This window comes from Oncorhynchus gorbuscha, linkage group LG22 (assembly GCF_021184085.1).
Source record: "Oncorhynchus gorbuscha isolate QuinsamMale2020 ecotype Even-year linkage group LG22, OgorEven_v1.0, whole genome shotgun sequence".
NCBI classification, from domain to species: Eukaryota; Metazoa; Chordata; class Actinopteri; order Salmoniformes; family Salmonidae; genus Oncorhynchus; species Oncorhynchus gorbuscha.
Window position 1 is genome coordinate 22705370 of NC_060194.1, and position 14753 is coordinate 22720122.

At 41.7% G+C, this 14753-nt stretch overlaps 1 protein-coding gene across 2 annotated transcripts in view; it reads left to right on the top strand.

The window, feature by feature from the left end:
- The first annotated feature begins 1212 nt into the window (after window positions 1-1212).
- Window positions 1213-14753, top strand: part of cdh18a (cadherin 18, type 2a) — a 54428-nt gene continuing 40887 nt past the window's right edge. Inside the window, exons 1-2 of one of the 2 annotated variants that reach the window (XM_046321725.1) lie at window positions 1213-1351; window positions 12178-12698. In XM_046321725.1, the coding sequence (XP_046177681.1) occupies window positions 12465-12698 (234 nt within the window). In that variant the 5' untranslated portion in view covers window positions 1213-1351; window positions 12178-12464. Of the gene's footprint in view, window positions 1514-12177; window positions 12699-14753 lie in introns of both variants that reach the window. The other variant, XM_046321726.1, reaches the window with a different exon arrangement.

Sequence of the window (14753 nt, forward strand, 5' to 3'; positions counted from 1 at the left end):
CACATATTTTTTCTGTCACACACCCAACACACATGTGCAAAGACATGCATACAAACACACACATTTACTCAAAATTGCATACAGTCTGTTATTCTCACGGCATAAAATGCAGAATTTTGTTATGAATATCATTCGATCAAATATGGGGCTGGTTGTCACAAGTGGACAGAGTGTGTTTGATAGCTTATAAATCCGTGCTGGAATTTCAACCCAAGACGTTGGTCTTTCTCCCAATACTAAAAAGATTATTGTAAGATATACTGGTGCTGAGAAATACACACTAGAGTAAAAAGTGTGACAACCAACCCCGGTCTTCCCTACGGTTTTACATAACTCAACCTGGGGCCCACCAACAGTGCCACTGATAATGTTGGCAGAGGTAAATAAATAAATTAGGCTGAAAAGATAAATCACCTCCCTATCCTTCGACTATGTGGGTGGAAGATGATGGATGGCATGGGAGTCAACTGTGAAGGTTTGATGACTTTGGGGCTTTGGTAGGTAAACCGTTTCTTCCTCCTGTAAACCCTTTGTTTTATCACATTCTCAACTCTCTGCTTGCTTCCACAATACTATGTGCAACCCTCCGTCAAGTTTATTTTTTATGTGCTGACACATTCACTGTCATCTCGGTTAAAAATGTCCTGTGGTCTGGTGGGGCTTCACGCTCTTCCCTCCCCCTCACTCTCAGTCTTATATTATTCATCAGGATTCCTTTAGAAGCGACTCTCTCCTTAAAGCAAATTCACCCCTCTGCTTTGCGTTTGTTACACCTTAGCCCAGTTCCTGAGGCAGCAGATGTAGAGAAAGAAAGAGAGTTCAGTGTGTGTGTGTGTGTGTGTGTGTGTGTGTGTGTGTGTGTGTGTGTGTGTGTGTGTGTGTGTGTGTGTGTGTGTGTGTGTGTGTGTGTGTGTGTGTGTGTGTGTGTGTGTGTGTGTGTGTGTGTGTGTGTGCGTGCGTTCGTGTGTGCGTGCGTTCATGCGTGCGTGCGTGCGTGCGTGCGTGCGTGCGTGCGTGCGTGTGTGTGTGTGTGTGTGTGGGTGCGTGTGTGCGTGTGCGGGAGAGAGTAAAAAATGTGAGGAAAATGCTGAGATGACAGTGTGTGCTTGCATGTGTGCGTAAGAGAGAGAAAGAGTGTGAGAGCATCCGTGTGTGTCTATGTGTACCAGTGTGTTGTTAGTCGGCCAATCAGAGCACCACTCCAGAGCTGCAGCAGGCAAGTGAGGCAGCAACCTGGCGGATTGGGGAGATGACTCCAGTGAGGTGGATTGGGAGCAGCAGTAGACAGATAGGGGAGAATCTGTTCACAGCTCACTGTTCACATACCTTATCATCTGTTTGGAGAAGAAAGGTAAGGGCAAATTGTTCAGCACTTTCAATCCATCTCTCTCTCTCTCTCTGTTGTCATAGCTTTCACATCTGCTATGGTCTGTCGTGCTACTGCTGCTGCCTCTGCTGTTGGATCCTCTGAAGCTGCTTTTGCCTGTGGTGAGCGCTGCTACTGTGAAAAAGTGTGAGTTCATTTATGTTTTATTCACGCTGCTTCAGAGCCTCTCTATACGGCCAGGGAAATGCAAGAATGAGAGCCCTGCTGCCATATTTTCAATGGTTTTATTGTTTGAGCTTTATTGGAGGTGTCCTTTTTTATTATCACCAAGGTATATATCAAATTACCATAGTACTTTTCATAGGCACTCGTAGCTCCAGCTCTCAGATGGAACTAAACAGGAGAGTGGAATCCTGTGGAATAATTTCACTGCTCCATGATCAATTCACTGCAGTCTAGCAATTGGCTGTGTTAGTGCCTCAAAATATGTAACTGGCTAAAGAACAAGAAAATATGTGATGGTTCTGCTGAAAAATATCCACCTAATGTGTAGAGGAAGGGTTGAATTTCTGCAGGTGCTGATTTGTATAGAATACATAAGGGTGTATGTAGGCTGCTATTCTAAAATGTCATGTAGTGTCTTTGTCAGCTGCAGCTTATTACCTTATGATTAGAGAGATCCATGCTAAATGTATGCATAATTCCCTCCATTGAAATGCCAGAGGAATTCTCCTGAGTTCTATTTGAGCCAGAGTGTGGGGGGGGGGGGGGGGTTAAAAGACTCGCTGGGACAGTCTGTCTCTGCTAGCTACTTTAGTAGATACCTCCTCACTAATGCCTTATGCAGTGGGGATGTCAATGACTCAATGTGCCAGACCCACGTCAAGCTTTCCCTTGAGTCATTCTCTGTATACTGCTAATCCTGTAATGAGCAATCGTTCTCACCATCCTCTCCTGAGATTTACTAAAACTCCACAAGGGGTGGTCTTTCCTCCTTTCCTCGTCCTCCAGTCCCCACAGAGGGAAGAGGATACTGGAAGCCAAGTCAAGTGAGATTCTTGGTGGGGAGCAAAAACCACCTGCTTGGTTTTGTAGATCTCAAACCCTGAGAGATGAGTGTGCTAATTTGTGCTAATCTCTTTTGACCAGTATGTGGTGCATTCATGTTGGTCCTATAATGTCTTACTCCCACTATAACCAGCGCTGTCAGTGAAGATAGTTCATGTTGGTCCTGTAATGTCTTACTCCCACTATAACCAGCGCTGTCAGTGAAGATAGTTCATGTTGGTCCTGTAATGTCTTACTCCCACTATAACCAGCTCTGTCAGTGAAGATAGTTCATGTTGGTCCTGTAATGTCTTACTCCCACTATAACCAGCGCTGTCAGTGAAGATAGTTCATGTTGGTCCTGTAATGTCTTACTCCCACTATAACCAGCGCTGTCAGTGAAGATAGTTCATGTTGGTCCTGTAATGTCTTACTCCCACTATAACCAGCGCTGTCAGTGAAGATAGTTCATGTTGGTCCTGTAATGTCTTACTCCCACTATAACCAGCGCTGTCAGTGAAGATAGTTCATGTTGGTCCTGTAATGTCTTACTCCCACTATAACCAGCTCTGTCAGTGAAGATAGTTCATGTTGGTCCTGTAATGTCTTACTCCCACTATAACCAGCGCTGTCAGTGAAGATAGTTCATGTTGGTCCAGTAATGTCTTACTCCCACTATAACCAGCGCTGTCAGTGAAGATAGTTCATGTTGGTCCTGTAATGTCTTACTCCCACTATAACCAGCGCTGTCAGTGAAGATAGTTCATGTTGGTCCTGTAATGTCTTACTCGCACTATAACCAGCACTGTCAGTGAAGATAGTTCATGTTGGTCCTGTAATGTCTTACTCCCACTATAACCAGCGCTGTCAGTGAAGATAGTTCATGTTGGTCCTGTAATGTCTTACTCCCACTATAACCAGCGCTGTCAGTGAAGATAGTTCATGTTGGTCCTGTAATGTCTTACTCCCACTATAACCAGCGCTGTCAGTGAAGATAGTTCATGGTTGTCTACAGAAATATCTCAAAATGTCATTGTTGCCAAACTTCCAACAACAAGCAGGATGTAGTATTTACAGAGATTTTGTATTTGCTGAGTGCAATTGTTATCAGATCTTGTAAACAAGTGGCCAGATGAACAAAACACAACAGACCTTTGTCTTGAAAAGACCTACAGTATAAACTTCCAAATATAAAGCTGCACTTACAGCAAGGCAAGGGTCCAAGCTTTTGAGCATAAAAGTAGCAAGCTGAGTTTGTGTATTTGAGGTTAAGCCCAGCTAGCTACTGTATCCTCCATTAGCCTAGTGTTGAGGGCAATGCCCTGACATGCCCGAAGCTGTGTTAGCTAGTGACTTGCTATTGAAGTGCAAGGAGAGCCTTCTCAGTGATAGATACTGTAGTGAAGTGACCAGTAATTGTATTTCTCTAGCATACATCTAATTTTATGTTGCTGGCTTGGGATAGGTAAAATCTATTTTCGGGCTAGTAGATGATTTAGCTAGTTAGCTGTAAGCTACAGTTTGGCTTAGCTGTACAATGTTGCTAAGTATAATTAAAATCATAATTATCCTTAGAGTCCGACATGACTCTTGAACTTAGTGCAGGAGAAAAAGGGGAGGCATATGCATAGGTCTAAGCTACAGTTCACAACTCGTCATAATGTAAGCCACAGCCTCAGATGTAGTCTCAAGGTCCACAGAGTATTTCTCTCCAATTAGCATCATAATTAGCAACATTAGAAACTAATCAATTGCTAATCTGTTTTGTGGCCCTCAACTAATCAGAATGAATAGTTGCAACACCCTTACCCTTGAATTGCATACAAGGACAATCAATGAACTATTTTCTATTTTAAAAATCCTGGTATATTTGAAGACAATATTGGATATTTGATTCATGTGCTGTTAGCCTGGAATCATGTTTAACCATACTGCAAAAGACAGATGTGGGTGTTTTCAGGGTAGAAGTTTCCTATTTCCTGAAATTGAGCGTAGAGAGAACCTGCAGAGCAATATCCACTATATTTCAATGACAGTTATCTGTAGCTACATGTATTTCTGCTGACACTCTTAACTCAACCATGTTCAGGGATGTAGCAATATAATGAATATCCTGTGTGAACCTAATGCTTATAGCAACAATTGTCCATGCTACAGTGACTTCAGAAAGTTTACATACCCCTTGACTTATTCCACCTTTTTGTTGTGTTACAGCGTGAATTCAAACGTTATTAAATACAGTCGAAGTCGGAAGTTTACGTACAACTTAGCCAAATACATATAAACTCAGTTTTTCACAATTCCTGACATTTAATCCGAGTCAAAATTCCCGGTCTAAGGTCAGTTAGGATCACCACTTTATTTAAAGAATGTGAAATGTCAGAATAATAGTAGAGATAATTATTTACTTCAGCTTTTATTTCTTTAATCACATTCCCAGTGGGTCAGAAGTTTACATACACTCAATTAGTATTTGGTAGCATTGCCTTTGAATTGTTTAACTTGGGTCAAATATTTCAGGTGCCTTCCACAAGCTTCCCATAATACGTTTTTGGCCCATTACTCCTGACAAACCTGGTGTAACGGAGTCAGGTTTGTAGGCCTCCTTGCTCACACTGCCTTTTTCAGTTCTGCCCACACATTTTCAATAGGATTGAGGTCAGGGCTTTGTGCTGGCCACTCCAATACCTTGACTTTGTTGTCCTTAAGTCATTTTGCCCCACCTTTGGAAGTATGCTTGGGGTCATTGTCCATTTGGAAGACCCATTTGCGAACCAGCTTTAACTTCCTGACTGATGTTTTGAGATGTTGCTTCAATATATCCACATAATTTTCATTTTTCATGATGCCATCTATTTTGTGACGTGCAACAGGCCCTCCTACAGCAAAGCACCCCCAAAATATGATGCTGCCACCCCTTGCTGCACGGTTGGGATCATGTTCTTCGGCTTACAAGCCTCCCCCTTTTTCCTTCAAACATAACAATGGTCATTATGGCCAAACAGTTATATTTTTGTTTCTTCAGAGCAGAGGACATTTCTCCAAAAAGTACGATCTTTGTGCCCATGTGCAGTTGCAAAACGTAGTCTGGATTTGTTATGGTGATTTTGGAGCAGTGGCCTCTTCCTTGCTGAATGGCCTTTCTGGTTATGTTGATATAGGACTTGTTTTACTGTGGATATAGATACTTTTGTACCTGTTTCCTCCAGCATCTTCACGAGGTCCTTTACTGTTGTTCTGGGATTGATTTGCACTTTTCGCGCCAAAGTACATTCATCTCTGAACGGTATGACGGCTGCGTGGTCCCATGGTGTTTATACTTGTGTACTATTGTTTGTACAGATGAACGTGGTACCTTCAGATGTTTGGAAATTGCTCCCAAGGATGAACCAGACTTCTGTGGATGTCTACAACTTTTTTTCTGAGGTCTTTGCTGATTTCTTTTGATTTCCCCATGATGTCAAGCAAAGAGGCACTGAGTTTGTAGGTAGGCCTTGAAATACATCCCCAGGTACACCTCCAATTGACTCAAATGATGTCAATTTGCCTATCAGAAGTTTCTAAAGCCATGACATAATTTTCTGGAATTGTCCAAGCTGTTTAAAGGCACAGCCAACTTAGTGTATGTAAACTCTGACCACTGGAATTGTGATACAGTGAATTATAAGTTAAATCATCTTTCTGTAAACAATTATTGAATTACTTGTGGCATGCATAAAGTAGATGTCCTAATCGACTTGCCAAAACTATAGTTTGTTAACAAAAAAATTGTGGAGTGGTTGAAAAACTAGTTTTAAACTTCCATCTTCAAGTGTATATGTTTTTTCTCACCATCTACACAAAATACCCCATAATGACAGAGTACAATTTTTTTTTTCAAATGTATTGAAATTGAAACACAGAAATATCTCATTTACATAAGTATTCCTACCCCTGAGTCAAAACTTTGTAGAAGCGCCTTTGACAGCGATTACAGCTGTGAGTCTTTCTAGGTAGGTCTCTAAGAGTTTTTCACACCTAGATTGTGTAATATTTGCCCATTATTTTTACATTCTTCAAGACTTGGCACATTGGTTGTTGGTCATTGGTAGACAACCATTTTCAGGTCTTGCCTTAGACCTTCAAGTAGATTTAAGTCAAAATTGTAACTTGACCACTCAGGAAAATTCACTGTGTGGCCTTGTGTTTTAGGTTATTGTCCTGCTGAAATGTGAACTCATCTCCCAGTGTCTGGTGGAAAGCAGACTGAACCATATTTTCCTCTAGGTCTAGGATTCCTCTAGGAATTTGCCTGTGCTTAGCTCCATTATGTTTCTTTTTTATCCTTTTGATCAGTATATTGGATTTTCCCCAAACATAACACTTTGTATTCAGGATAAAAATGTAATTGCTTTGACACATTTTTTTGCAGTATTAATTTAATACCTTGTTGAAAACATGATGCATGTTTTGAAATATGTGTATAATACAAATATACTTCCTTCTTTTTGCTCTGTCAATTAGGTTAGTATTGTGGAGTTACTACAATGTTGTTGATCCTTCCTGAGTTTTCTCCTTTCACAGCCATTAAACTCTGTCGCTGTTTTAAAGTCACCTTTGGCCTCATGGTGAAATCCCTGAGCGGTTTCCTTCCTCTCTGGCAACTGAGTTAGGAAGGACGCCTGTATCTTTGTAGTGACTGGGTGTATTGATACACCATCCAAAGCCTAATTAATAACTTCAGCATGCATCAAAGGGATATTCAATGTTGGCTTTTTAAAATGTTCCCAATTACCAATAGGTGCCCTTCTTTGTGAGTCATTGGAAAACCTCAGTCAGTGTTTGAAATTCATTGCTTGAGTGAGGGACCGGACCGTACAGCTAATTGTATGTGTGGGGTACAGAAATAAGGTAGTCATTCAAAAATAATTTTACAAACTATTTTTGCACACAGAGTGAGTCCATGCAACTTATTATGTGACTTGTTAAGCAAATGTTTACTCCTGAACCTATTTAGGCTTCCCATAACCAAGGTGTTAAATACTTATAGACTTATTGACATTTCAGCTTTTCATTGTTAATTAATTTGTTTTAAAAAATGGAAATACATAATCCCACTTTGACATTATGGGGCATTGTGTGTAGGCCAGCGACAAATCATCGAGATGTAATATATTTTAAATGCAGGCTGTAACACAACAAAATGTGAAAAAAGTCAAGGGGTGTGAAAACCTCTGAAGGCAATGTATATATGTCTGTCCATTATATACTGTATATATACATTATAAAGTGGGTGAAACAGTATGTGAACATTATCAAAGTGAGCAATGTTCAATGACTCCATGTACTGTATACTGAACAAAAAATATTAATGCAACATGCAACAAGATTTCACTGAGTTACAGTTCCTATAAGACATTTTAGGACCTAATCTGTGGATTTCATATGATTGGGAATAAAGATATGCATCTGTTGGTCACAGATACCTTGCAAAAATAATAGGGGCGTGGATCAGAAAACCAGCCAGTATCTCATGCAGCGTGACACATCTCCTTCGCATAGATTGATCAGGCTGTTGATTGTGGCCTGTCTAATGTTGTCCCACTCCTTTTCAATGGCTGTGTGAAGTTGCTGGATTTTGGCGGGAACTGGAATACGCTGTCGTACATGTCAGTTCAGAACATCCCAAACATGCTTAATGGGTGACATGTCTGGTGAGTATGCAGGCCATGGAAGAACTGGGACATTTTCAGCTTCCAGGAATTGTGTACAGATCCTTGTGACATGGGGCCGTGCATTATCATGCTGAAACATGAGGTGATGGCACGCCAATTTGCTTCAGGATCTCATCACGTTATGTCTGTGCATTCAAATTCCCATCGATAAAAAGCAATTGTGTTCTTTGTCCATACCTTATGCCTGCCCATACCATAACCACATCGCCACCATGTGCACTCTGTTCACAACATTGACATCACGCCCACACAATGCCATACACGCCGTCTGCCATCTGCCTGCTACAGTTGAAACCAGGTTTCATCCATGAAGAGCACAGTTCTCCAGCATGCCAGTGGCCACACAGTTGAACTTCCATTAGACGGTTTCAAACTGTTTGTGCATGAATTCTTTGGTTGTGCAAACCCACAGCTTCATCAGAAAAAATAAGAAACCGGCACACTGTTCTTGCTAGTATCACTGCTCTTTAATAAGCTTTACATATCGGCCTCAAGGCCTTTGTCAGAGCCCATTGTGAGTTTTTTTAATTAGCTCCCTTTTGTAGACATAGCTCCATGGATGCATTGAATAGATGTGGGTGGAGCTATGTCTACATAAGGGAGCTAATTGAAAAAAGGCACAAAAGCTCTGACAAAGGCCTTGAGGCCAATACGTAAAGCGTATTAAAGAGCAGTGATACTAGCAAGAGCAGTTTCTTATTTTTTATCATCTTATTCAAGAGTTACCATGCACCTGCAACACAGATAGCTCAGATGTGAGAGTGGCTATAGAATTTTGAATCAGCTGTCCGGGTGACTGGTCTCAGTGACCCGGTTGAAGAAGTAGGATGTGGAGGTCCTGTGCTGGCATGGTTACACGTGGTCTGTGGTTGTGAGGCCAATTGGACGTACTGACATATTCTCTAAAATGCCATTGGAGGCGGCTTATGGTCGGGAAATTAACATTAACATTGACAACAGCTCTGGTTGACATCCCTGCAGTCAGCTTGGCAATTGCACACTCCTTTAAATCTTGAGATATTGGTGACATTGTGGTGACAAAACTGCACATTTTAGAGTGGCCTTTTAATGCCCCCAGCACAAGGTGCACCTGTGTAATGATCATGCCGTTTGATAAGCTTCTTGATAAGCCACACCTGTTAGGTGTATGGATCATCTTGGCAAAGGAGAAATGCTCACTAAAAGGCATGGGAAGAAACGTGTGAGAAATAAGCTCTTTGTCCATCTGGAACATTTATTTTATTTCAGCTCATGGAACATGGGACCAACATTTTACATGTTGGGTTTATGTTCTTTTTCAGTACACATAGGGCAGCTGTCTCTATGGTGCATGGTAGAGTACCGGGTGGTATCTGGCTAGAACAGTGACTAAGGTTCAGAGCAGGGTTGGCTAGTGGTGATTATTTAACAGTATGATGGCCTGGAGATAGAAGCTGTTTCTCAGTCTCTCAGTCCCAGCTTCAATGCACATGCCATTTGTTCACCATCTTGACGGTAACAGGGTGAACAGGATGTGGCTCGGGTAGCTGAGGTCTTTAATGATCTTCTTGACCTTCCTGTGACACCGGGTGCTGTAGATGTCCTGGAGGGCGGGCAGTGTGCCCCAGTTGATGCATTCAGCTGACTGCACCACCCCCTGGAGAGCCCTGCATTTGTGGATGTTGCAATTGCCATACCAGGGGGTGATACAACCCGAAGGGATGCTCTCAATGGTGCATTATAGAAGTTTGTGAGGGTCTTAGGGGCCAAGCCACATTTCTTCAGCCTCCTGAGATTGAAGAGGCACTGCTGTGCCTTCTTCACCAAGTTGTCTGTGCATAGGGACCATTTCAGTTTGTCAGTGATGCGCACACTAAGGAACTTGAAGCTTTTGACCCTCCCCACTGTGGCCCTGTCAATGTGGATGGGCAAGTGCTATTTTTGCTGTGTCCTGTAGTCCACAATCAGTTCCTTTGTTTTGTTGACGTTGAGGGGGAGGTTATTTTCCTGGAACGACTCTCACCACCTCCCTGTAGGCTGTCTCATTGTTGTTGATAATCAGGCCTACCACTGTTGTGTCGTCAGCAAACTTTATGATTGAGTTGGAGAAGTGAGTGGCCCCACAGTCATAGGTAAACAGGGAGTACAAGAGGGGACTGAGCACGCAACCCTGTGAGGCCCCCATGTTGAGGATCGGTGTGGCAGAGATGTTGTTACTTACCTTCACCCCTTGGGTTCAGCGTGTCAGGAAGTCCAGGACCCAGTTGCACACGGGAGGGGTTCAGACTCAGGGCCCTGAGCTTAGTGATCAGCTTGGAGGGTACTATGGTGTTGAAGGCTGAGCTGTAGCCACACGCATGGATAGTCACTGATTGATGTGAACATCACCCTAATGGTGTCACAAGTTTAAATTAATTGTTTTCTGTAGTGAATGATTCGAAAATTAAAAATCTGTTTCTGGATGTATGTAGTATTTGCAATACACAAATACTGGAATGTGTGTGTGCTTGAATGGTGTAGTACATCCAGGTAACATGGAAAGGCGCTATCACTGACCCAGCAGTGCTCTTTTCATGCTCACTTGACAAATTAAGCTTCAAATTGAGCCTAATGTAAAGACAAGGCACGAGCAGCAGAACGGTCAAATTAAATTATTTTATAATTGCAGTAAGTACTAGTGATATTCAGTTAGAATGAGGACAGCCACCCTTTTATAACATGGAATTTCATAGACATGGACTGCTGTTGGAATATGCATTGGGAATGGGATCATGCATTTGTGAAGGCTAAAGATGTTATGTAGCAGTGTACTTTCAGTATACCTGCTTTTCACTCTCCACTTCCCATCACAGAGAAATCCTCATTTGTATCTACAGTACTATACTGCATGTGGTGCGTGGGTGGTATTGTAGAAAAACATACAAACACATAATTCAAGAAAACATGCAACACTAGCCCATGCTATAGGTTGACAAATAACACAAATTGAGCCATGAATCATTTCAAGGATGGTCACACACATCCTTGATGTTGTCATTGCACAATTAACTGTGCTTCACGTATAATCTGTTGTTATTGGTCTTTTGACATTTCAGAGTTAGTTTGTATTATTGCAATGCAGACATAGAAACAAAGAAGACGTAACCATAGCATCCATTGACAAGCCTCTGTGCCGCCTCACATCAAACATTTATTACTTGCAAATTGTTTGTGTTGGACTGTTTTTCGACTAAGCTTGGCTGGTACTCTGCTGACAGGTGGACTGATTGAAGGTTTGTGGAAATGCATCAGAAAATAGCACAGTTGTGTAACAAATCAAAAGGAAAGGAAATCACAAAATGCTTTCCTGAGTGGCAGAGGCATAACAAGTCTTGTCACATGTGCTGTATATATACTTCTTTATTTTACAGAGTGATATGTTTTTTTTTCCACAGATTGTTTTCTCACACAAAATATAAAAATAACTGAATAATTCAAAAGTATTTAAAGTACAATATTAACAGCAACTGGAAGTTAGAACCACAACTCTGCTTGTGTGAGGGTGTTTACCAAGTGACAAATGTTCTGTAAGAGTGTCATAGATTGTGAGAATCAAATGCTCTTAATAAGCAGCTTGTCATTGTAATATACTCTCACAAAGACTGCAGAAAATAATGTCCTCAAAATGCTATTATGGCCTATGGAGATACAGTTGTAGCTCTCCTGCTTTCAAAAAGCCATTTTGAAATGGATGTCTTTCAGCTGTGAGGTATGACAGAGACAACTTAGCCTTTTCAGCTCAGACTCAGCAATGTAGTTTTGAATCTTCTGGCTTGCATCCGAAGCAGACAGAAATACTCAATTCATTCGCACAGTGGAAATTGACTCTCAGAAATCAGGTCAAAATGAGAAAAGAACATTGTGGAAAAGAATATAATATAATAATATTGAATATCTGCTAAATGGCATATATATATTATTATTATATATTAATATTGTGCTTCTATAAATGAGTCAAAGTGTAATATCGGAGTAGTCATTCCATCAAATTGCATTAGGGGATTTCACAGCAAGAAAAACATGTCTCATTATTCCTGTTTCCTTAATATCGTTTCTTCTTATCTTTTCAAGGGGAAACAACACGGCAACCTTCTCAGGCCAGACCACTCATGAAATCTCCTGAGGATCCTCTGAGCAAATGAACAACCAGCTCTTTTCCCCTCTGTCCAACATGGAAATTAACCTTGGTTCTAATCCCTAGTGGACAGACTGAAATAAACCATGGACTTTAGGAGAAATCTCTGGACTGGTCTGATCTGCACCTAGTATTGTCTTACTGTCGAGACGCTGTTGTGGCCTCTTGGTACACTGTTTGCCAAGGTACAGTGGAGGACTTAGAGAAGCATACATTCTCTACCATGAGAATTCCTGCCACCACTGCCTGCCTCTGCCCTTTGCTGATCTGCCTGTGCTTTGTCCAGAGGAGTTATGGGACGTCCCAGCCCAGGCCCAACGTCAGAGCACCCAGGAACCAAACCAAACACCTAGATGGAGAGAAGGACGTGCACCACCGGCCCAAGAGGGGCTGGATATGGAACCAGTTCTTCGTTTTAGAGGAACATATTGGACCAGAAATTCAGCATGTTGGAAAGGTATGCTATTCATGGTCTTCTTCAATGGCATTCATTTGATGTGAGGGATTTTCATGCAAAGAGGAAAACAGTAGGCCTACATATTGCACTCCGTAGGTGGTTTTGCGTAATGCAAAGTCTATGATTGCAACTGTACCTGGTTGTGCATACAGTAGCAACAGCCGTTTGAGAACAATGTTGCACCAGGTTAAGTAAGACGTACATTTACGCTTAGAGCAATTTCCTTTCTTTTGGAAAATATTTTGAGTTTATAGCTTTAATCTCTGTTTACTTACAGCAAACATATATACATTTCTACTCACTATGATAAATAATTCAAATGGGTAAGCTTATTATACAACAAAACATTTTGTATATACTGTATATACAGTTGAAGTCCGAAGTTTACATACACTTACAGTGGGGAGAGCAAGTATTTGATACACTGTTGATTTTGCAGGTTTTCCTACTTACAAAGCATGTAGAGGTCTGTCATTTTTATCATATGTACACTTCAACTGTGAGAGACGGAATGACATAAGTATTTGATACATCAGAAAAGCAGAACTTAATATTTGGTACAGAAACCTTTGTTTGCAATTACCGAGATCATACGTTTCCTGTAGTTCTTGACCAGGTTTGCACACAGGGATTTTGGCCCACTCCTCCATACAGACCTTCTCCAGATCCTTCAGGTTTCGGGGCTGTCGCTGGGCAATACGAACTTTCATCTCCCTCCAAAGATTTTCTATTGGGTTCAGGTCTGGAGACTGGCTAGGCCACTCCAGGACCTTGAGATGCTTCTTACGGAGCCACTCCTTTCGTTGCCCTGGCTGTGTGTTTCGGGTCATTGTCATGCTGGAAGACCCAGCCACGACCCATCTTCAATGCTCTTACTGAGGGAAGGAGGTTGTTGGCCAAGATCTTGCGATACATGGCCCCATCTATCCTCCCCTCAATACGGTGCAGTCGTCCCGTCCCCTTTGCAGAAAAGCATCCCCAAAGAATGATGTTTCCACCTCCATGCTTCACGGTTGGGATGGTGTTCTTGAGGTTGTACTCATCTTTCTTCTTCCTCCAAACACAGCGAGTGGAGTTTAGACCAAAAAGCTCTATTTTTGTCTCATCAGACCACATGACCTTCTCCCATTCCTCCTCTGGATCATCCAGATGGTCATTGGCAAATGACGCCGTAGTGTGTTACTAATGGTTTTCTTTGACATTGTGGTCCCAGCTCTCTTCAGGTCATTGACCAGGTCCTGCCATGTAGTTCTGGGCTGATCCCTCACCTTCCTCATGATCATTGATGCCGCACGAGGTGAGATCTTGCATGGAGCCCCAGACCGAGGGTGATTGACCGTCATCTTGAACTTCTTCCATTTTCTAATAATTGCACCAACAGCTGTTGCCTTCTCACCAAGCTGCTTGCCTATTGTCCTGTAGCCCATTCCAGCCTTGTGCAGGTCTACAATTTTTTCCCTGATGTCCTTACACAGCCCCGTGGTCATGGCCATTGTGGAGAGGTTGGAGTCTGTTTGATTGAGTGTGTGGACAGGTGAGTTTTATACAGGTAACGAGTTCAAAGAGGTGCAGTTAATACAGGTAATGAGTGGAGAACATTCTTAAAGAAAAACTAACAGGTCTGTGAGAGCCGGAATTCTTACTGGTTGGTAGGTGATCAAATACTTATGTCATGCAATAAAATGCTAAATTAATTACTTAAAAATGATACAATGGGATTTTCTGGATTTTGTTTTAGATTCCGTGTACCTATGATCAAAATTACAGACTACATGCTTTGTAAGTAAGAAAACCTGCAAAATCGGCAGTGTATCAAATACTTGTTCTCCCCACTGTAGGTTGGAGTCATTAAAACTAGATTTTCAACCACTCCACAAATTTCTAGTTAAAAAACTATAGCTTTGGCAAGTCGGTTAGGACATCTACTTTGTTCATGACACAAGTAATTTTTCCAACAATTGTTAACAGACAGATTATTTCACTTATAATTCACTGTATCACAATTCCAGTGGTCAGCAGTTTACATACACTAAGTTTACTGTGCCTTTAAAGAGC